This window comes from Scleropages formosus, chromosome 21 (assembly GCF_900964775.1).
Source record: "Scleropages formosus chromosome 21, fSclFor1.1, whole genome shotgun sequence".
Lineage (NCBI taxonomy): Eukaryota > Metazoa > Chordata > Actinopteri > Osteoglossiformes > Osteoglossidae > Scleropages > Scleropages formosus.
In genome coordinates, this window is record NC_041826.1 from 22,338,763 (window position 1) to 22,359,358 (window position 20,596).

Consider the following 20,596-nt stretch of genomic DNA (forward strand, 5'->3'; position numbering starts at 1 on the left):
GCAGTCCTGATGGACACTTTACCATAGAGCCCTAAATACTGCTAGCACCTATGAATATATTGACTTCATAACATACTTGGCAATAAAGCTCATTCTGATAATCATCAGCTGATCATTTCATATGGAAAAAGTCAGGAAACACCCAAGCAAAATCTCCCTAAGCAACTGCTGGTGGGTGGGGTGCTAGAAAACAGGCATAGGGCCTCCGGCTTTACAGCTGCAAACATACTTTTACACAAATTGTACAAGGCAACCAACCCTGGGTTTATGAAACTTTATTGAGGGGGACAAAAGAGCTATTAGTTGATCAGTCAACCACAGAGCTTTGCATCCTTTTTTTCAGTGCTACAAGAGAGTTATGGAAGAGAGATTAACTAATAGCTCCTGACTTCTAAAAGAAAATGAAAACCAAAAATTTAAAGGGAAGGGAGAAAAAAAAAAAAAAAAAAAAAAAAAAAAGACCCCCAGAAAGGAACTCAAGTTCTCTAACTTCTACCCACCCACCCACCCAAATGTTCACTGCCTGCAGAACACATCTGTTTAATTCATCAACATGCATAAAATACAGTATTAATCCTTTACATCTTCCTGACTGCTGACGCTTATATACTCTGCAGCAGTTCTCATCAGTGATGTCAGCTTTGAGCAGAGTACAAGTGAGATACCAGGTATTTAATGCTACTGAACACTGAAAACGGGCACTGATGAATTTGGGACAAGGCTACCAGCACATCAGCATCCTTGACTTTCCCAGCATCTTCAGTAAGTGTCAGAGCGATGAGTGAGAATGTAGACATCAGTCTGGGCTGGTCACTCTCAAAGCGGCTAGAAAAAGGCATCGTCGACACACTCCTGTTCCACAGTGGGCGTGCTTTGCTTCCAGTCTGATGGCAACTATGTACTGAGAACTTAAGATTTGCTGATTCAAGCCAGAGGTCTTCTTGTAAGAGCGTGTGCAAGGAGGGAGGGGGGAGCAAGGAGGGGGGGGAAAAAAAAAAAAAAAAAAAAAAAAAAAAAGGCTATCTGATAACCAGATAACCAAAAGGAGAACCAGTAATTTAAAAGTTTATTCCAGCTATGTTGTTCAGACTTCTGCAAGGCGTCATCACATTGCATATTTCTGAGTCCATTCTCGTGCTATTCTGTTGTACCTGCGTGAAGAGAGCAAAACCCACAATCAGTGTATGAGAAGGTTCACCCAAAGAGCACTTTAATTGTTCCACAAAAGGTATTCAGTGCCATTATGACTCTTGCCAAAAATAATTCAATTCATAGAATGATGTATTAAGAGTATATTGAAATCTACATATCACCAATGTTTGTACTCTCACTTCCAAAATTAAATTTGTCAATCCAGCTTCACTTCAGGAATATGTTCAGTAAACTGCAAAACAAATAAGCCAGGCAAACATTACACTGAGATGCACACAATAGTGCATCGAGAACAGGCTGCAGAAGAGGACTGCCTCTAAAAGAGGAACCAAATGTGGAAAAACCATGCAAAACAAGCCTTGCACACAATCAAATGCTCTGTTCAGAGTATCTCCAACCCTAAGAACCAGCATCATCCGTTATATGCAGTTCAAGTCAACTCAGCCAACATTTCCACAGAGCATAAGTGTGTATGAAAGCCATATCACATACAAGTCAATTACAGATGGCACCTGTTACCATCAACATGACTCTCACACAGGAGGTTAACAAGTCAAGTGGAGAGCGAAAGCCACCAGTTAGTGTCCAACACTGTTGCATGGCCTGCACGCACTGACCTGCTTTCAGGCATGATGCTCATATGGGCCTTACCCTACAGCATGGCATACTTCTCTGTCCATTCACGTGCTAGCCTATTATACCTAATGAGGCAACACCATTTGTCACCTCATCATTGTCTTGCATCATTCCAATTTGTTCTGATCTTTATGCCATAAATAGTAAAAAAAAAAAAAAAAAAAAAAAAAAAACCCAGTGGACATCTTTCAGTTATTTCATTGTTTTGTCCAAAAAAAAAAAAAAAAAAAAACTCAAAATCTCTCCCATTTAGATTGGTTTATCAAGAGCAAGAAGAGGGTTGTACATTTACACCCCATTGGGGCCTATTCTGAGATTACAACCAGGGCATTCGGTCCATTGCCCAGATTGCTAAGAAACACACACACGCACATTTTCAGAACCGCTTGTCCCATACGGGGTCACGGGGAACCGGAGCCTACCTGGCAACACAGGGCGTAAGGCCGGAGGGGGGAGGGGACACACCCAGGACGGGACGCCAGTCCGTCACAAGGCACCCCAAGCGGGACTTGAACCCCAGACCCACCAGAGAGCAGGACTGTGGTCCAACCCACTGTGCCACCGCACCCCTCTATGCTAAGAAACAATTCCTGCTTTACGGGAAAAGTGATCAAATCTACTTACTTCTCATTATCTGTTTTGTAGATCCGTGCAATCTCTGGTACTAGAGGGTCGTCTGGATTTGGATCACATAGCAGTGAACAGATGGACAAAAGAACTACAAGAAGACGCAAACGTTAAAGCACTCCTGAGTAAAGCTGCAAATCTGCCATCTTCAACTGACCAAATTAGATGCATAGCCAGCATGGAAAATTCAGCAGAAGAGTGAACAGAGAGCAATCCAACAACCCTCACCTTTAGAAATAGTTAATGCCGGAGACCACTGTGATCGTAGAATATCCAGACAGATGCTGCCATTACTGTTAATGTTTGGGTGATAAATTCTTGTGGTAAATGCCACCTATAAGGGAAAAAGCAATAATTAAGTTGTGTGAATCGCATCCAACCAAGAGCCCAGAGAAATACTGGATGTTAAACATTGAGTGTTTCCCATAACACATTAACAAGTGTTCAATACATCCACACAGGGGACATTGAGACATTAATCTACTGTGGGAGGAAACCAGAGCACCTGGAGCAAAACCATGTGGACATGGGGAGAACAAACTTCATACAGACAGATGGTGTAAAACCAATGTTATGAAGTTTGAGGAAACAGGTAGTAAAATGCACTGGACATAAAACTCAAAGAAATGCTGTTACATGGGGGAATGCTTTACTGACATCCTAGACTCCATTCTTAAATCTTGATATTGTTGAAGACAATGTCAGCAATTTTTTTTTTTTTTTACAGCTGAACAAGAAAAGAAACAAATATTACCTGTTAAAAAAAAAAAAGTGTCTATGCATTATTTACTCAAAAGGCATATTGAAAATGAAAGTCCACACAGTACACCCATCTCTTGCCTAAGTGGATAATTTGTTGCATGAAATGACACCATTAGGGTAATTACCATTACAAAGGAGGTCTCTTCCATTATTTCAAGAGGGGAGATTTAATATGTCCTGGATAAAAAAAAAAAAACTACTAATTTGTACTTACTGTACTAATGTGTGAAAGCAACATTTTTATATTTGTAACAAAAACTATTGAATTACTTTGCACATTACTACAACTGGTACCATGAAATACACAAGTGAATAATTGTGCACTGCTATTTAAACTGGTAAAATACAAGAGTCCTTACAGAGTAAGGTTATTCATGTTACAAAAAGCTGTTAAACTGTATTAACTAATTTAAATCTATTTCAAAAAGCCAACATTGCATCTGCTGTTTTAGTTGACTTATGTTTCCCATAACTAGCATGATTGAGACTGTCAGTGTGACAAAGGAGGACACAGAAGGTATATACTGTACTGTAGTTGGTTTTGTTATGGAAAATGAATCTTGCTCGCATGCCTTGTGGAGTCAAACATAGCAGGCAGTGAATAAAGTACCTGTTGTGAACACAATTACCCCGTTATGGGGTTGCTGTTGTACTGAACAACAAACCCATTATATAGAGATTTTCATAAGCTAGTGCAGCAGTTTTTCATTGTACAGGACCCAGTGATACACAAGAAGGGTGTTCACTACTCACCTTAGGAGGTTTAAAAGGATAGTCTGTAGGAAAGTGAATCGTCAAGAAGAAGACACCTCCCTGATACGGACTGTCATTCTGTGAAGCAGAACATGAAACACTGCTATGAAGCACTGATCAACCACAGTGCTGAAACAGATTCAATGAAAGCACAAGCATAATAGTACTTACAGGTCCCATGATTGTGGCTTGCCAGTGGAACACTGAGAATAAAGTTAAAAAAGCAATAAATTACAAATTGGCCTGAGGGAGTGGATCCTCTGAGCTCATTGTGGGACAAGAGCCATGAAACTTACTGTCATCACCAACAGGACCAGCAGAACACTGTGCTGGAGGGTCACGAGCCAAGTCATTCAGCTCCTACAATCAAGAAACAGGGAGAGGAATAAAGTGTCAACTAAATACTAACTTGCTTTGGACAAAAGCAGCTGCTAAATAAGTTTAAGCTGCTCAATAAGCTTAAGCTGCTCAGTTGAAGGGAGGCTTTAAAAAAAAAAAAAAAAAAACCCCCACACTCCTCACAAACTCAAAGAAACGCCCCACAAGACAAAGTAGGGACATCAAATTAACAGTCTCAAAGTTGACTTTTCGTAACTTGAATGGGCGTATGTTGCCGGACAACTAATACCTTTATCTCCTTCCTCTCAAAAGCAGCACAAACAGTACTGTGCAAAAGTTTTAGGCACTTGGAGGAAAAAGCTGTAAAGTGATAATGATTCCAAAAATAATACTCTTAATAAACTTCCTACAAAGCTTAGTAACCATCCATCGTCAACAACCGTTTGGCGGAGCAGCCTCGGCCAGGTCCCATTCTCTGGCAGGTCTGGGGTTCGAGTCCTGCTTGGGGTGCCTTGCGATGGACTGGTGTACTGTCCTGGGTGCGTCCCCTCCCACTCCACCCTTGCGCCCTGCGTTGCTGGGTTAGGCTCCAGTTTGCCGCGACCCTGCTTGGGACAAGCAGTTTCAGACAGTGTGTGTCTACTTTGACGACATACAAATCCCTTACTGTAATTTTGCAAAAGAAATGCTTGGAAACCTAAAATATGCTCTTTCCCATTGACAGTAATGCATATTTAATAACTGTCTAAAATTTTTGTGAAACATCCAAGTGCCTAAGACTTTTGCATAGTATTGTAATTCTACAATAATGGAACAGCACAAACTTCGAGGAGCTGACTTCTTGTTAGCGAAGGAACCTGCGTACCCTCTCTGCGCCACACGCTAGTACAGTCAGTTCCCGTGGCGAGTTTGGGCCGCGTTTTCAGCGTACATAGGCCTTCAATGTGCAGCAATTCTCGTGAACCCCTCTCCAAATGACCTGTCTCAGGCTTTTTATAAAACCCATTCTGAAAGAAGCCAAAAGGAAGCTACGATGAAAGTTAAACATCCAAGTTATTTGTTCTTTAAAACAGGTCGCAACTACTGGCACAACATAACATTGCAGTAAATGTACCTGGAGACACAGTTACTGTTCACCACCTGACGCAACTATTGCTGCTATAGAAAACATTTTCACAGAAAGGCAAAGGAAACCACAGGCATCTGTGATCCACTGACAAGCAGTTCTCACAGTTTATATACACACATTTTTCACCTCACAATGAGGACTAGAAGACTAGATAGACAAGACTGAAAATCCCAGAAATTAAATATTACTAAAAACAAGTTCCCAAAGCCTGTTAACAGCACCAAGTAGTCAAGATTATACTGAACTGAACACCAGGTGAAGTTTCTGGATGTCTAAAGAAAATAGTTTGTTTGCGTGACATGTCCAAAGACCAATGCCTTCTAAAGTTAAAGCAAAATGAAGAGGACGACCATCAACCAAATTGATGGACTCAATCACAGCAACAATGAACAAAACCCTTTGACAAAAGGGGGAAAAAAATAATTCTGGAGGAACTATGTAGTTAATTAGAAGAGAAAGTCAGTGTGATGGAACTTACCCAGAGATTAAATCTAGATACATTTATTAACATTTTACTGACAGCGACTTTAAAAGGGACATTTACTCAGTATCACCACCTGATATTCAGTGGATGAATAGAAAATTCACATGGAAAAGGGGACTCAATGATCCAATAGGGTTAAGGACTGCTGGGTCGCATGCAGGGACAGAAATGTAAAGTAACCCCTACAGAACGTCGTTTTTTTTTTTTTTTTTTTTAAAAATTTAACAAAAAAAAACTTTATAGTAATCATTTCATATTATGTTACATTTGGCTTTTCTTATCTTAATTTTACAAAACAAATATTTTCTATATTTTCAAACACTGACAATGGCTCCATTGGTTGAAAACCAAAAATGCACTTTAGAAATGCATTTGCTTTTAAATTTTTTTTTTTGTATATAATTATGTGAAGACTATTCCTCATTTAAAATAATGAGCTCATACAGAGTTAACAAGTAATTTTGGTGTCTTTTCATAGTGTTAAATGTTATTTCAACTCATAAGTTTTGTACAGAAGGAAAAAGTCCTATATCCAAAAATGTTTCAACAAACCTTTGTTAGCAGTTGTGTTCTTGGTTTTATCGGCATTTGCAAAGATCTGAGTGAATAGATTGCGTTCTTATGACTACATCAGCATGCAGCTCAAAAACACTGAAAACTTGACAGTATTTACTTGCAATGATTCAGGAAAATGTGTCACTGTACCTTCAAATGGAAATGAGACAAAGCAACCAGTCTCAAGAAGGGATGGGAACCTAAAGACATAGAATGAACCACCACAACCAGCATAAACTTGGCTTCCATCATAATCAAAACAGTGATAAATAAAACAATGAATAAGCATAACCCTGATCTTCAGATGTCACTTCTTTAAAACAACAATCAACAGCTCAGAGGAAGGTAGCAGCAACACAGAGCTGCCAGAATCAAAGGTTCACCCAAACATTAAAAAAAAAAAAAAAAAAAAAAAATTACCTCACTCAATTAAAACCCAGACAAAGGAACTACTCAAATAAGAGTCCCCAATTAGTAGCAAAACATGACATTTTCTGTGACTGACTAGGTAAATGCAAAGTTTATATTTTGGTCATTTCAGTACTTTTCCTACTCAAAATGTTTACGAGTTTAGAAGATTCATTTCTCCAAAGTCACACACAACACTAGATACGCTCAACTGCCTACAGTCATTCATACTTACACAGCACAGCAACCTAGTCAAAAATTCAACTGAAACAAATATCTCTGGATTGTGGAAGGAAACGGAAGTTAAAGAACGAACATGCAAACTCCACACGATGTACTACCGCATCCATCCATTTTCTAGACCGCTTGTCCTTCTAGGGTTGCGGTGGCAAAAGGGAGAGCGGGGAAGCCCAGACGTCCCTCTCCCTTGCAACTTCCTCCAGCTCAACCCGGGGTGCCCCAGCCGCTCCCAGGCCAACTGGGAGATATAATCTCTCCAGCGGGTCCTGGGCCAATCTCGGGGTCTCGTCCCAGTTGGTCGTGCCCGGTGAACCTCCAGGGAGGCACATAATACAGCATCCATAGAAAGATTAAGCTAAGGTGAAAAGGAGTAGGCCTGCTACCTTGATCCACCACACACACATTCTCACCAGGGTGCTATTCCATCACATCTGATGTGTTAAGACCACAGTGGGTTTACTCTGATTACGCTGCCACTTCTACAGACAGTGAGTATGTGTTACAGAGATTGACTGCAAAGGCTGAAGTATTGTTTTTTTTTTTTTTTTTTTAAATATCAATACTAAAATTACTCTACTGGCATATGCATCACCAAGAGTCTATGTTGAATATTTTGAGCACAGCACTAGAGGACTAATACAACCTTCATCTCCAAAACGTATGGTCCGCTTCATTGTATACTTCTTCCGCACTGAAAAGATGGGTGGGAGTCCTGTGACTGTAACAGGACCCAGCAGTGACAGTGCTTTCTATTTTCAGGCCTGTGCTTCTAGGGGCGGAAATCAAGCATTAAGCGTAGAACAGATATTCAAGTTGGCAACACTGCACCTACAGAAGCGAATCCCTCAAAAGACTTGAGCTCAGCAACTTCAGGAGGAAATTCCATCAACCCCTCCAAAAAAATAAATTAAAAAAAGTGGCATGCAGTGATTCTGTGCCCAAAGGAATCACTATTGCATGAAATCTTTGTTACAATGCCAGTTAAGTGCTTTTAAAAGTTATTTACCCATTTGTAGAACAGAATATTAAAGGAACTATTCAGGGTTTGGACCTTGATCAATGTATTACAGCCAGAGCAGCTGGGATTTGATCAAGAGACCTTCACACTAAGGCAACTGCTTTAACCACTACACCACCAGCTGCCCCAATGGATGAGCTCTGAAACTAAGTCATTACATAAGATTAACTGACAGAACACAGGACAACAGAACTGTGCTGTTCAGATTTGTGTGAAGGTGGAAATGACAGGAAAACAAGTAACTAATGAATAAATTCACACGAAATGATTCAAGCCAAAAACAAATTAAACTTCCAAGTGTCTCTCTCCTTCGAGAACCGTCAATAACCGCGTTGTTGAGCAAGGCAGAGTCGCAGAAGTCTGGAGCCTATCCTGCAAGCATAGGGTACTGGGCAAGGCAAGGTACACTGGTGACAGGCCAGTCCATCACTGAAACTTCTGTCTATCTGACCATTTTCATGCCAGCCATGACTCAATGTGTTCAGGGCAAAAAAGATTCAGCATGCAATATCATACTGAACCTTATTTACATTTATTTGTTTAGCTGATGTTTTTCTCCAAAGCAACCTACAAAGTTAAGCCTCCCCCCCAATTATTTACCTATTTACACATCTGGGTAATTTTACTGGAGCAATTCAGGGTAGGTACCTTGCTCAAGGGTACTTCAGCCAGAGGTGAGATTCAAACCTGCAACCTTTAGGTCCAAAGGCAGTAAGCGCTAACCACTACACTATGAGCTGTCCCATTTCAACTACAACCTTAAAAAGGCACTAATTAAGAGAAAAAAAAAAAATGCTGTCAACAGTTTAACAGAGTTGATGTTCAAATAAAACATTAAGTAAACTGGCACTGATGCTGCTTATAGGCTCCAACAGGCAGGCAAGCTGCCAAAACAACCACAAGGGACAAGTTCATTAACATCCTGACTGAAGCATTGGGATATCAAATCTGAAGTCACCATATTTAAAAAAAACACTGATTAAGCAATCTACATGTGTTACCCATGAAGAGGATGGTTCTTTTTCTGGAACTGGACTCACTCATATCTGTGGAATTTCTTCTGCCAAATGTACAAACCCCAACTGAGTACAAGCTGAACTATGCATCCTGGATGTCATTTCCTCAAACGTCACCCTGTGACACACAGGTGAGCCATCGGAGGCGCACAGATGTCAACAGGTTGCACAACTGACACACACACACACACACACACACACACACCTGTCGTTATGCTGAGGCCACCGACAGCAAGACTAATCGACAAGTCATGCTGCTTGTCATCTTTCACCTGTTCCTGAGAAATCAAAGCAAAGTGAAGGACACCTGAGACAAAGAGTCACATGGACACACCAGCTGGGACCGAGTGGACAAACAAAGCTCACTTTGAGGAGAGCAACTCGATCGATGTCCCTCACAGAAAGGGAGCAGACAGATGTTGGACTGGGAGTCAGTGTAAGGAAACGCGGCCAGAGCTGCACGAATCTCGTTATTTATTAGCTTTCCCATATTTTACACTACAGCTAGTACTAGAGTAAAAAGGCATGAACCAAACGCGAACCCGGAGGACCGAGGAGCTGAGCGCGGACGTGGTTAAGGAACGGGCAGGAAACGACGTGTCCAGCTGGAAGAGCACATCATCAATCATGGATGAGGCATGTACTATGTAGGCTAGCATCAGGACGCGGACGGTCCAAACGCATAATGTTCCCCCCCTCGGCGGGTCTCCTCGTGTCCCAAGTCCTCAGGGACGGGCGGGCGGTCACTGGATCGAGCCCAACAAGCTGGGACTCCGCTGCTCCTCTGCTCTTCTAGCCCAGACCGCGCGCGCACCAGGCAGGCCGCGGCGCGGAGCACAAAACTCGTGTCGCCCGCGAGGCAAAGGCGCTCGCGCACAGCGCCGCGAGAGCTCAGTCCAGAGGCCCGCGGAGCGACCCGACACACGGGGGCTGAGCAGAGCCGCCGGAGGCCTCACACACACACACACACACACACACACACCTCGTCCCCGGCCGGCAGCGCTGCGGACAAAGCGAGTGTGTGAAGCGTCCCAAAAAGCAGAGTAGCAGCGGAGAAAGTGACACACAGGCGCCCGAGGCGCGGGCGCGAGTCCACTCGCTCACCTTGTGGATCCGCTTCAGCGCCATTCTCTGTCTCTGTGTCTCGTCTCTGTCTGACCGCGCGAGCCGTCCGAGGAGGGAGCGCTAGTACTGCTTCAGCCGCTGAAGTGTGGGGGACCCTCTCGGTGTCTCGCGTATCCCACTCAATAAACGGCGCAGCCACAATCGATAGTTTCAGAAGAGACGTTTCAGCTCCACGTTTCTCTGACCGAAGGTTGACTGTCACCCCGTCGCTTTCCGTATCCCGATCCCTTTCCCGCTGTCCGCACCGCTCCTTCTCCGACGACTTCTACAAGATGTCCGCGCCTGCCGGAACTACACACCCACGCACGCGAGCGGACCTCCGTCGTATCACTCCGCCCACACCGCAGCACAACGTCAGGACACTGGTGCGGTGTGGCGTCCGGTAAAAGACGCTCCTCCTGTTGTGGGACTACATAGTGCTCCGCCGGCACGATTACGTCACTCGGCACTTCCTTCCCGCATTTGATCGTTAGGTGAGGAGAAGGAGGGACGAGCTGATGAAACATTCCTGTCTTTCCGAATAACAAAAATACCTTTTATTCAGTTCCCGGTGTCAGGCGTTATGCCTGGATCGGATAACAGAATCGGATTACTCGCTTGTTCTGTTCAGCTCGTGTTACTTTGCAAATTAGCAAACCAGTCCTCTCTTTTATCTCTTTACACCAACCTTTCCATTTTCTTCTAGTTTATAATTACAGTTTATTTAATTGCTTTTCTAAACCATTCAGTTTTTAAAAAGTTCTGTACGCTGCGGAGCAAAAGCCACCTGTATTTCCGCATCCAGCCATTAGGTGGCAGTAAAACGCACTCAGAAAGGAAATGAATGAATGAATGAATGAATGAATGAATGAATGAATGAATGAAACTTTATTAGCCCCAAAGGGATTTATAACGTACGTCCAGGGATCGTAAATATCTAAGCGAGATGGGTGGTAAAGCCATAAATATGATTAGCCAATGTAACTTTATTTTTCCTATTATTTCTTTATTTAGCTTTATAAAACAGGCTATTGAAGTCTTATATCCAATTATTTAACAACTGAACAGAATTGAGTCACAACAAAACAGGCAGTAACAGTATACAGAAAATTCAAATGCGTGCACATACATGACACAATGGCAAAAGGTTACCATATTTAACTCCGGTTTATGAAGCAAAAAGTAAAAGCAAAAAACAACAGTGAAACATAATGAGGTCATTAAGATAAATTCTTACGTTTATCGTTTTTTTTTCCATTTTATTTATATGCTTTTTAAGTAAGTCACTCACAGAGAAACCCCTTTAATAAATGATATAAGCACCCAGATTTATTTATTACTCCATATATTTTTGCCTGTTAGTAAGCATGATGAAAAGTAATAATAATTATTTATAGATATTGATATTTAGGATAGGAAATGAACAACTAAGACTGAGGAGCGAAAATCCCTTCTCCATCCTTTAAATCTGAAATTTATGGCAACGATTATGTTAAGGCAATGAGTACTGAGCAAACAATTTAAGTTAATTTTAATTTAATTGCATAATATGTGATAATTATGAAAATATAATGAAAAAAATTAAGGAAAGGCACAAAAATGCCAGTCAGAATTTCCTGAAAGTTTATGTATCATCTGAATCACTAACGTTCAGGAAGGACAAGGCTCGTTCCATTCTCAAGGACTGAAATGGGAAAGAAATAAGATGTGATAAATGAACATTTACTTTTCATATAGTTCCGTAGTATGTATAACAGTTTTTAATAACACATGTGGCAAACACAAAGCAGAGAAAAGGGCAGAAGTGTGTTAATCAGAGCTTCCTCTGCAGTTGCTCACATTGCTGCTCATCCTCGAAAGCTCCGCTGACAGCGAGACCAAAGAAGAGCAGGATGGAGACGTTGAGCAGCCCCATGGTGGGTTTCCTGCCGGGGGACGAGAGGACACACACACAGAGCTGGACACATTGGTATGTGCAGAAGACTTCTTCTGGAGGGATGTTAAGCCCCCTGTCCTTTCTGGTATTTTTCTTTCTTTCTTTTCCTTTCTTAGGGTCAACTGAATGTGCACTCTGAACACACATGACTATTTCAGCTGTGCATTTTTCCTTCATGTGGAAACAATCCTTACCATCTCAAAATCAGCAAAATGTTTCATTTTTTACGATATTCTTTATACCTGAAGAAAACCTTTGAGTAAGCTTTGCAATAAATATAAATATTAATAAATATTAGCATAAACATAACAAAAATGAAAAGATTAAAACAGTTTTTAATGACAGCAGTAATGAGTAGCAATGCTAAACAGAGACACAAGGTAAAAGGAATGTCTGCTTTCCTCTTGCTGTTCATTTGGGTGAGAGTTTATATACATTTGGGGGGGGAGGCAGTTTTTATGTGTTGGGCGTTGACAGAATCACCCTCTGCATTGAATAAACCCTTTGTGGAAGATGCTATCAGAGCTCCAGGTCCTTGTACAGTGATAGTTGAAACGTCTTTTTGGCAATACGGTACAAATACTATAAAAGAGTAGGAAAGTTGCTTTTCTAATGCTTGAAAGAAAATAGACGACTTAGTTACTACACAGTAATCCAGTGAGCAGATCACATATCGTATTATTTTTAATGTTATTAATATTACAGATCTGTGATGACAGTATAACGCCTTGAAATAGATGCACAGATGTTCTAATCACTTGAAAAAATAAAGTAACATAAGTACAGAAATTCCTTTATATTTCAGACAGCGCTGACAAAATGTTTGAGACCTTTGGAATTATCTGCACTCCTGCAAGAATGGCTCCTAAAATGTGATCTGGTCTTTATTTAAGTCGTAGTAATTAAACATCATTATTCTAGAGGTTTGTGTGATTTTTCCATCAATGGCCTTGATTGTTGAAACCGATTTTTCAATAAAGATATGACCCTCAGCCCTCCGACCACTCGGAGCAACACGGCCCCAGTTTTATTCCTTCGGTCTTCCCTTCTCCTCTGTCCCGAGGACGGTATTCTTTAAAAAACGTTTGTAACAAGTGAACATAAATGTATAATAATAATAATAATAATAATAATAAGAAGAAGAAGAAGAAGAAGAAAAAGAAGTTGTTGATCATTTATCGAAGGTGACATTGTTTATTTTGCACATCAGTAAATTGAATCACAGTCATTTATTAATTTATTATACAGCAGGGTGTTCTGCCACAACTCTGACTTGGAAAAGCAGTTACTGATAACGGATGAATGTACACAGTCTATTACCCAGCTGTATAATTTCTCTCCAAAGCAACTTACAATATTAAATAATTAAATATAAATGTCATACTGAGCTTGGTGAGAAGGGAAAAAATTAAAGTAGCCACTGGTCTGGCCGGTTATAAAATGTATAAAATATTTAAAAATGAAATGAAAATGAAGTGCTTGATATGTTGCTGGTGGCATGAAGATAATAAAAGTGACTCATTCGTATTTGTGAGGTCTCTGTTTTTTTCAGTATGCACAAGATCAGTGGTCGACTATGTCATGTCTGGGTACGGAAAGCCACGAAACCAGGTACGATAAGGTCTTGTCAGCACGTAGCACTCACCCTCCCTGCGTTCCCAGAGGGGCTGTTGAAATCAGGATCGAAGGTGTCAGCGACTAGAGAGGCTCTGTGTAACACACTGAAATCAGCGGTACGAATGTCACAAGGTGGCAAAAGCCAGACGCCTGATACGACCTGGTCAGAAATGTATATGAGATACTGTATAATCATCAGTAACAAACTATAGTAACAACAGGGTGAAAAAGGTTGCTTATACTCAGATGCTATGATTCTTATAGCCATGTCAAAAATTTTGCACATATATACTGTATGTTTGTTTGTAATGTATGTGACACAGAGAGAGTGTGTGTTCCACTGATGGATGGATGAGTGACCCATTGTACGTAGTGTATCTAGCAGTGTAAGTCACCACGGTGAATAAGGTGTGTGAACTGGTAACACTACATAGAGTCCATTGGAAGTCGCTTTGGAGTAAAGCGTCTGCTAAATAAATAAATAAATGTGAATGCAATGTGTGTGTGTGTGTATAAATATACATAGATAAAGAGATTCATAAGTAAAAAAACATATATAATATATATTTATAAATATTATACATATATTTATTTATATTTTTATTTATATACACACACACCCACACACATATATGCACAGCTACTAGTGTGAGTGCCGGCCTTACAAACACATTATTTCAGCGATTGTTCTAACGTCACACTCTTGATAGGAACAATGAAATTTAAAAATTATATTGAGAGCGGTAATTTGATTGAGTTAGCAACGTCAGCTGGTGTTGCACAGCAATATTCACCACGTGTGGCTTACACGTTTCCTGCAGACGCCGTGGATGCTGCGCTGGATGTGTCACGTAAAGGTCGCAAGCAGGGAGAAAGGAGTGATGTCGCTACTCCTCCCTAAAGCCATCATCATAGCATAGGTATAGATGAAGAGCTGTGTGCTAAGAGGAACAAAATGATGTAAAAAGGATGTTTGAAGCGTATGTATGGAATGATGTCATGTGCAGAGTGGAGACGCTCCGAGTGAGTCGGTGACCGAGAATCCCTGACTATTTCGAACCCTGTGCTGCTTGAGAGGTTGATGCCAGTATTGTTTTCTACTAGAGCTTTCCAGGTACAGATACACCGTGTGTTCAATGGAAGGGCACCTTAGCCAAGCCCCGTTTCGGATACCCAGCACATAACCATGTAGGGTCTAGTGCAGTAATAACTCTGGACAATAAGACTGATGTAACAGCAGAAGCATTTATTAAAGGTGAAGGTTTACAGCAGGAGTGACCGATTCCTGTCCTTAACAGCCTTTGTAATGAACATCCGATGTACCCCTGAAAGACCAGGTGGGATGTCTTGCCATTGGGGTCAAATCACTGAGATGGCACATTTAGGTGGAGTGGAAAGACCAGCAGACTCTGAGGCTCTACGTCGGGTCATTGGGTTTCGGGTCACTGGGCAACGATGTCCGGAGCGAGCGCATCTCTCACTTCGTGGACAGGAAGACTTGCTTTGCGGGAGTGGGCGTGGGGGGATGAGATTTTAAATGCGCCTGGCACAGACGAAAGGCAGCGCTTTCTCACAGTGCAGATCATTCCATCCTCTGTGAGCTGCAAAAAGAAGGACACGACTCTTAAAAATGTTTGGAGTAAAATGAAAAACTGAAGTTGCTGAAATCTGTTTTTCAGATAAAACTTGCTTCTTTGCTTGTAGTTTCAGACTTTGTAGCAGTTTATTTCTGTGTTGTTGTTATTATTAGATTTTAATGTAACTGTCATAATTGTACTGAATTACCGTTGTAATGGGACATTTAGCCAACAATAACAAAACAGTGTCAAAGTTAATAGGCCCCAAATTAATAATAGTTATTATTATTATTATTATTATTATTATTATTATTATTACTACTACAAGGACTCTAATGGAGTTGCGCAGGCTACTGGAAATCTAAATTTAACTGACTGCATTTTAAAATCACATATATACAACAAATGGTTATGTAATGAAGAAAAAAATACCCCCAGAATTGATCGAAAGACAGTTCTCATTTCCATAATTATTGGGTTCTCCTGGGTTCCACCTTGTGTAGTTAAAGGATGTGGAGTCGATCCAGAGCCAAGCGCCCTCCTGTAACGTCAGAAGGTCCAGAGTCACATATCATTACGCTCTTGCATTTTGTTTTTGTTCTCTGCTGATCTGGGCTTCGCAGCGAAATGTTCTTTTTTGCTTTTATAATGCGAAAACGAAATTCACTGGGTACCATTCAAATCAGCTTTAAAATGAGCATTGTACAGTATTCATTTATTCATAATTGTTACATTTCCAGGTTTTACTTTACATGCTGGAAAGCACAATAAACATTCAAAATCAGAATAATAATTCATAAATTGTAGTGAAATAAATAGGAAAAGTTACCCTGACGGCATCAGTGCCCCCAACCCAGGCCGTTATGAAGCCTCTCCGTCCACTCCTGGTGATATGTTGCACAAATCTGTCTTCATAAACATTGTGTATGGAGGCCAAAGATGCTCCATAGTGGATGCAGTATCGCTGTGTGGAAAACACAGTAACTAAGATTTGTATGTGCTGGAAATCCTGGGTTCATATAAATATGGTTGGATAATGTGAGTAATTTTTAAAAACTTGCTAATTACTTGTATGAATGATACCCATGGTAAATATTTATTATGGGCAAGTTCAGTGCTGAAACACCTGGAAAAGGTTAAACTGCAAAAGCCTGGAGCACATTTAAAATTCTGTATTAAAGTGTCCACATATTTAAAATACAAACGAACTTTTGCAGTGTTATCACATAACTCAGAATAATATTACAAATTCTTGAAAGCAGGTAAAACACTGAAATCATTAAATATCCACATCTACAATGTGAATTTCCTTTCCAGTTCATAAAAGTCCTGTCTTGTCCGCAGTTAACATGTTCCCTCAACTCAAAATTTTTTCTATAACACAAAATGTTTGTCTTTACGTAACATACAAGTACCATAAGCAATATATAACAGTCTAACTGAGCAAGAATAAAGGCTATTGTATCGGTCATCCTCTTTCTTTTTAAACACACCGTTAAATATACAATAATTCCAGTGGATCAGTGGTGAATATGTGTTTGTCCACATTCATTTTACCTGTGCATCCACCCATCTTAGGTTGTGGTTCACAAAAACGAAGCAACGACTTCCATACTGGCGCCAGGGCCTCGGACATCCACCTGTAGAGTTTTCGTCCATTGGTTCTTCTGGGGACTCTGCAGGGGCTATGTAGGGTAAAACCATCTTAGACAAATCACCCCTTCAATGAGGATAGAGCACAAAAGGAATAATCGAACAAATCAGTATTTACTGTATTTAAATGATATTGCATAACCATTAACAATAAGAGCTTTTAGGAATGTCATAAATACCGTTAACCAGTTTAGGGTATAACTCATAAGTTATTGTTAAGTGTATGGTGTGAACATGCATATTCTTTTGTCAAGGTTTTGTATCTGTTTGACATTAATATTTGATACTAAAATACTGGAAATATCTTTACTTCTTGATTGAAAAATTGGAAATTATTTTAGCACTGGGTAAAGAAAAACATGCTAATAAATATTATTCTGCTGTTTAAAATAAATCTATCTATAATGCTGGATCAAAAGTAAATACTTTTGAAAGTAAAAGGTAAAACCAGGAAACAACACTGAAACATATTGTAATGACTGCTCAAAAAGAGATGGAACATTATATTAAACAGATGTCATTGGTCATTAAATTCACTTTTTAGGTTTATGGTATTTTTTATTTATATACTGTACATGTATTAAGTGATTCATTAAGAGAGAAACCTATTCTTTAACTAAAGGTATATACAAAGATTTATTTCTTGTTCTATGTCTTTTCACCTATTAGAAAGAGTGATGCAAAGTAATTATTTGTAGATATTGATATTTAGGATGTTTAATAAACCACTAACATTAAGGAAAGAGAATTATTTCCACATTCTTGAAAACTGAAATTGAAGGCAATGCCAATAATTGAGCACATAATTTCATTTAATTGCCTAATATGTAATATTATTAAAAAAATAATAATAAAAGGCAATGACAAATAGAAAGAAAAGTTATCTGAATCACTAACCTTCAGGAAGGACAAGGCTCGTTCCATTCTCAAGGACTGAAACGAGAAAGAACGAAAGAAGATGTGATACTGTAAATGAGCGTTTACTTTTCATATAGTTCCATAGCATGTATAACAGTTTTCAGTAACACATGTGGCAAACACAAAGCAGAGAAAAGGGCAGAAGTGTGTTAATCGGAGCTTCCTCTGCAGTTGCTCACGTTGCTGCTCATCCTCGAAAGCTCCGCTGACAGCGAGACCAAAGAAGAGCAGGATGGAGACGTTGAGCAGCCCCATGGTGGGTTTCCTGCCGGGGACGAGAGGACACACACACAGAGCTGGACACATTGGTATGTGCAGAAGACTTCTTCTGGAGGCATGTTAAACCACCTGTCCTTTCCATTTTGCTTTTTTTGCTTTTGTGTCTCTATCACACCTACATTATCACAACACATTACCCTAACACATCTGTATCAACCTGTATATTTCCTCCTTTTCATGTCTTTATGGCCTCATCTCCCACATTCAAACTTACCTTCACATTTCTTGTGTTATTTTATAGTTCTTACCTGGAAGAAATTCTTCAGTAAACTTCACACTTGACAAACCTGACATTGAAAGACGTGATGAATCATATGTATTTATACAAAAATGAAATGATTGACTGAAACCTTTAACGGACTATAACGCTTTAAACAAACCATTCACACTAAGCCTTGAGTGTATAATAATAATGATGGAACACTCACCAGGAAAGACAGTGTCTTCCTTTCTCTTTCTGCACATGGATATAACATGGCTTTTTATACTTTTATTGCACAGAAAATGGGAAGTTCTTTCTTTATCAGCTTTGACCAGTTCCCACCAAGGTAACTTATCCCAGACATGTTATCACAACTTAAGATCCTTGTGTGGTGGCCCACCAACAGCTAGACAGTCTGTGTTTTTGACCAAGCAGAAGTGGAAGAGCTTATCTAGTGGGTAACTGATCTTCTTTAAAGTGGCTTTTCTTAGTGTTACAGCAGAAGAACTAATTACTACTGGTATATGCAGAAGAATTTTCCTAGAGTGATGTCAAACCCCTGTCCTTTCTGGTGTTTTTCTTGCTTTCTCTTTCTTCCTCAGGGTGAACTCAATGTATACAATTACTGTCAAACCCTGGCCCTCACTGTTAGTGTATGAGACATTATCACACTCTGAACACACATGACTAGTTCAGCTGTGCATTTTTCCTTCATGTGGAAATCCTTATCATCTCAAAATCAGCAAAATGTTTCATTTTTTTCCACTATTCTTGTTTATACTTGTAGAAAATATTGGGATAAAAACAAAAATATAAAGATTGAAACTTCCTAATGACAGCAGTAACGAGTAGCAATGCTAAACAGAGACACAAGGTAAAAGGAATGTCTGCTTTCTTCTTGCTGTTCATTTGGGTGAGAGTTTATATACATTTGGGGGGGAGGCAGTTTTTATGTGTTGGGCATTGACAGAATCACCCTCTGCACTGAATAAACCCTTTGTGGAAAATACTATCAGAGCTCCAGGTCCTTGTGTAGTGACAGCTGAAATGTCTTTTGGGCAATACGGTACAAATACTATAAAAGAGTAGAAAAGTTACTTTTCTAATGCTTAAAAACAGCCTTAGTGTTTTTTGTACCCGGTCTGTAGGACACGGTGAACCGGAACAGTGTGAAGAATTCCCATCACACCCGGCAGGGATTCAAGGCATTGGGCTATCTGCAAATAATGAGGGTTGTGATGATCTGTGAGAACCAGGAATGAATGCACGGTCCCCTCTAACCAGTTCCTTTCCATTCCTCAAGTGCCATCTTGATGGCAAACAGTTCCCTATCCCCAATGTCATAATTAAGTTCCACGGGGGGGATAGTATCTGCGAAAAACACGCACAAGGGTGCAATTTCAAAGGGGTCCCCCTGTCGTTGGGAAAGGACTGCTCCGACTCCTGCCTCCAAGGCGTCCACTTCCACCACAAATGGGAGCGTAGGACCCGGGTGACGGAGGATCAGTCCTGATGTAAACCTCTCCTTCAGGGTTTTGACAACCTCCATTGCCTTTGCGGTCCACCTGAGATGGGTCCCCTTTCCTCGGAGAAGGGCCGTCAGGGGTGCGGCTACCGTGCTGAAGCCCCGGATGAACCAGCAGTAGAAATTTGCAAAACCCAGGAAGCGCTGTAAAGCTTTTACTGAGGTGGGTCAGGGCCACCCCAACATGGCTTGGGCTTTTCAGATCCATGGCTACCCTGTCTGTGCTCACTTGGAACCAAGAAAGGCGATCTGGGGCTAGTGGAATAGACAGTTTTCTCCCTTGACAAAAAGGCGATTAGGAAGTAATCTGGGCAAGACCTGTTGTACTATCCAAACATGCTGCTCCATAGTGCGAGAATACACCAATGTCATCTAGGTATACCAGGACCCATTGGTTTACCATGTCCCCCAGCACATGGTGATGAAGGCCTGGAATAGGGAAGGCGCATTGGACAAACCAAACGGCATCACTGTGTATTCATAGTGACCCAGAGGTGCTGAACGCAGTCTTCCACTCGTCACGTTCACGGATACAAATAAGATTATAGGCACTATGCAGAAGCAATTTAGTAAATACCTGGGCTCCAGTTATCTGCTCTAGGGCAGCCATGATGAGGGGCAAGGGATGCAGATATTTTACAGTGATCGTGTCGAGACCTCGGTAGT

The 20,596-nt window shown here is 40.6% G+C and overlaps 2 protein-coding genes across 2 annotated transcripts; both read right to left on the minus strand.

The window, feature by feature from the left end:
- Window positions 1–159: 159 nt before the first annotated feature.
- Window positions 160–10,655, minus strand: LOC108920981 (ubiquitin-conjugating enzyme E2 D2-like). The gene is made up of 7 exons (XM_018730145.2): window positions 10,224–10,655; window positions 4,227–4,290; window positions 4,102–4,133; window positions 3,931–4,008; window positions 2,644–2,749; window positions 2,413–2,506; window positions 160–1,151 (listed from the first exon to the last, which is right to left on the minus strand). The coding sequence occupies exons 1-7, from the start codon at window positions 10,245–10,247 to the stop codon at window positions 1,106–1,108; spliced, it is 444 nt and encodes a 147-aa protein (XP_018585661.1). The 5' UTR covers window positions 10,248–10,655; the 3' UTR covers window positions 160–1,105.
- Window positions 10,656–15,221: 4,566 nt separating this feature from the next.
- Window positions 15,222–18,647, minus strand: LOC114909279 (ladderlectin-like). The gene is made up of 8 exons (XM_029247449.1): window positions 18,632–18,647; window positions 18,452–18,490; window positions 18,104–18,189; window positions 17,904–17,939; window positions 16,911–17,038; window positions 16,183–16,317; window positions 15,786–15,894; window positions 15,222–15,377 (listed from the first exon to the last, which is right to left on the minus strand). The coding sequence occupies exons 3-8, from the start codon at window positions 18,177–18,179 to the stop codon at window positions 15,310–15,312; spliced, it is 552 nt and encodes a 183-aa protein (XP_029103282.1). The 5' UTR covers window positions 18,180–18,189; window positions 18,452–18,490; window positions 18,632–18,647; the 3' UTR covers window positions 15,222–15,309.
- Window positions 18,648–20,596: the final 1,949 nt, after the last annotated feature.

What these genes read in the sequence shown, in the direction of transcription:
- LOC114909279 (XM_029247449.1), bottom strand. Translation starts at nt 18,179, where the DNA reads ATGGGGCTGCTCAACGTCTCCATCCTGCTCTTCTTTGGTCTCGCTGTC. An exon ending in GAGCCTTGTCCTTCCTGAAG is followed by an intron (nt 17,039 to 17,903) that starts GTTAGTGATTCA and finishes TACCCTACATAG; the next exon opens with CCCCTGCAGAGTCCCCAGAA. An exon ending in TCTTTCGATCAATTCTGGGG is followed by an intron (nt 15,378 to 15,785) that starts GTATTTTTTTCT and finishes TTCTTTTTGCAG; the next exon opens with CTCACAGAGGATGGAATGAT.
- LOC108920981 (XM_018730145.2), bottom strand. Translation starts at nt 10,247, where the DNA reads ATGGCGCTGAAGCGGATCCACAAG. An exon ending in TGGTCCTGTTGGTGATGACA is followed by an intron (nt 4,134 to 4,226) that starts GTAAGTTTCATG and finishes CTTTATTCTCAG; the next exon opens with TGTTCCACTGGCAAGCCACA. An exon ending in TACAAAACAGATAATGAGAA is followed by an intron (nt 1,152 to 2,412) that starts GTAAGTAGATTT and finishes CTCTTCACGCAG; the next exon opens with GTACAACAGAATAGCACGAG.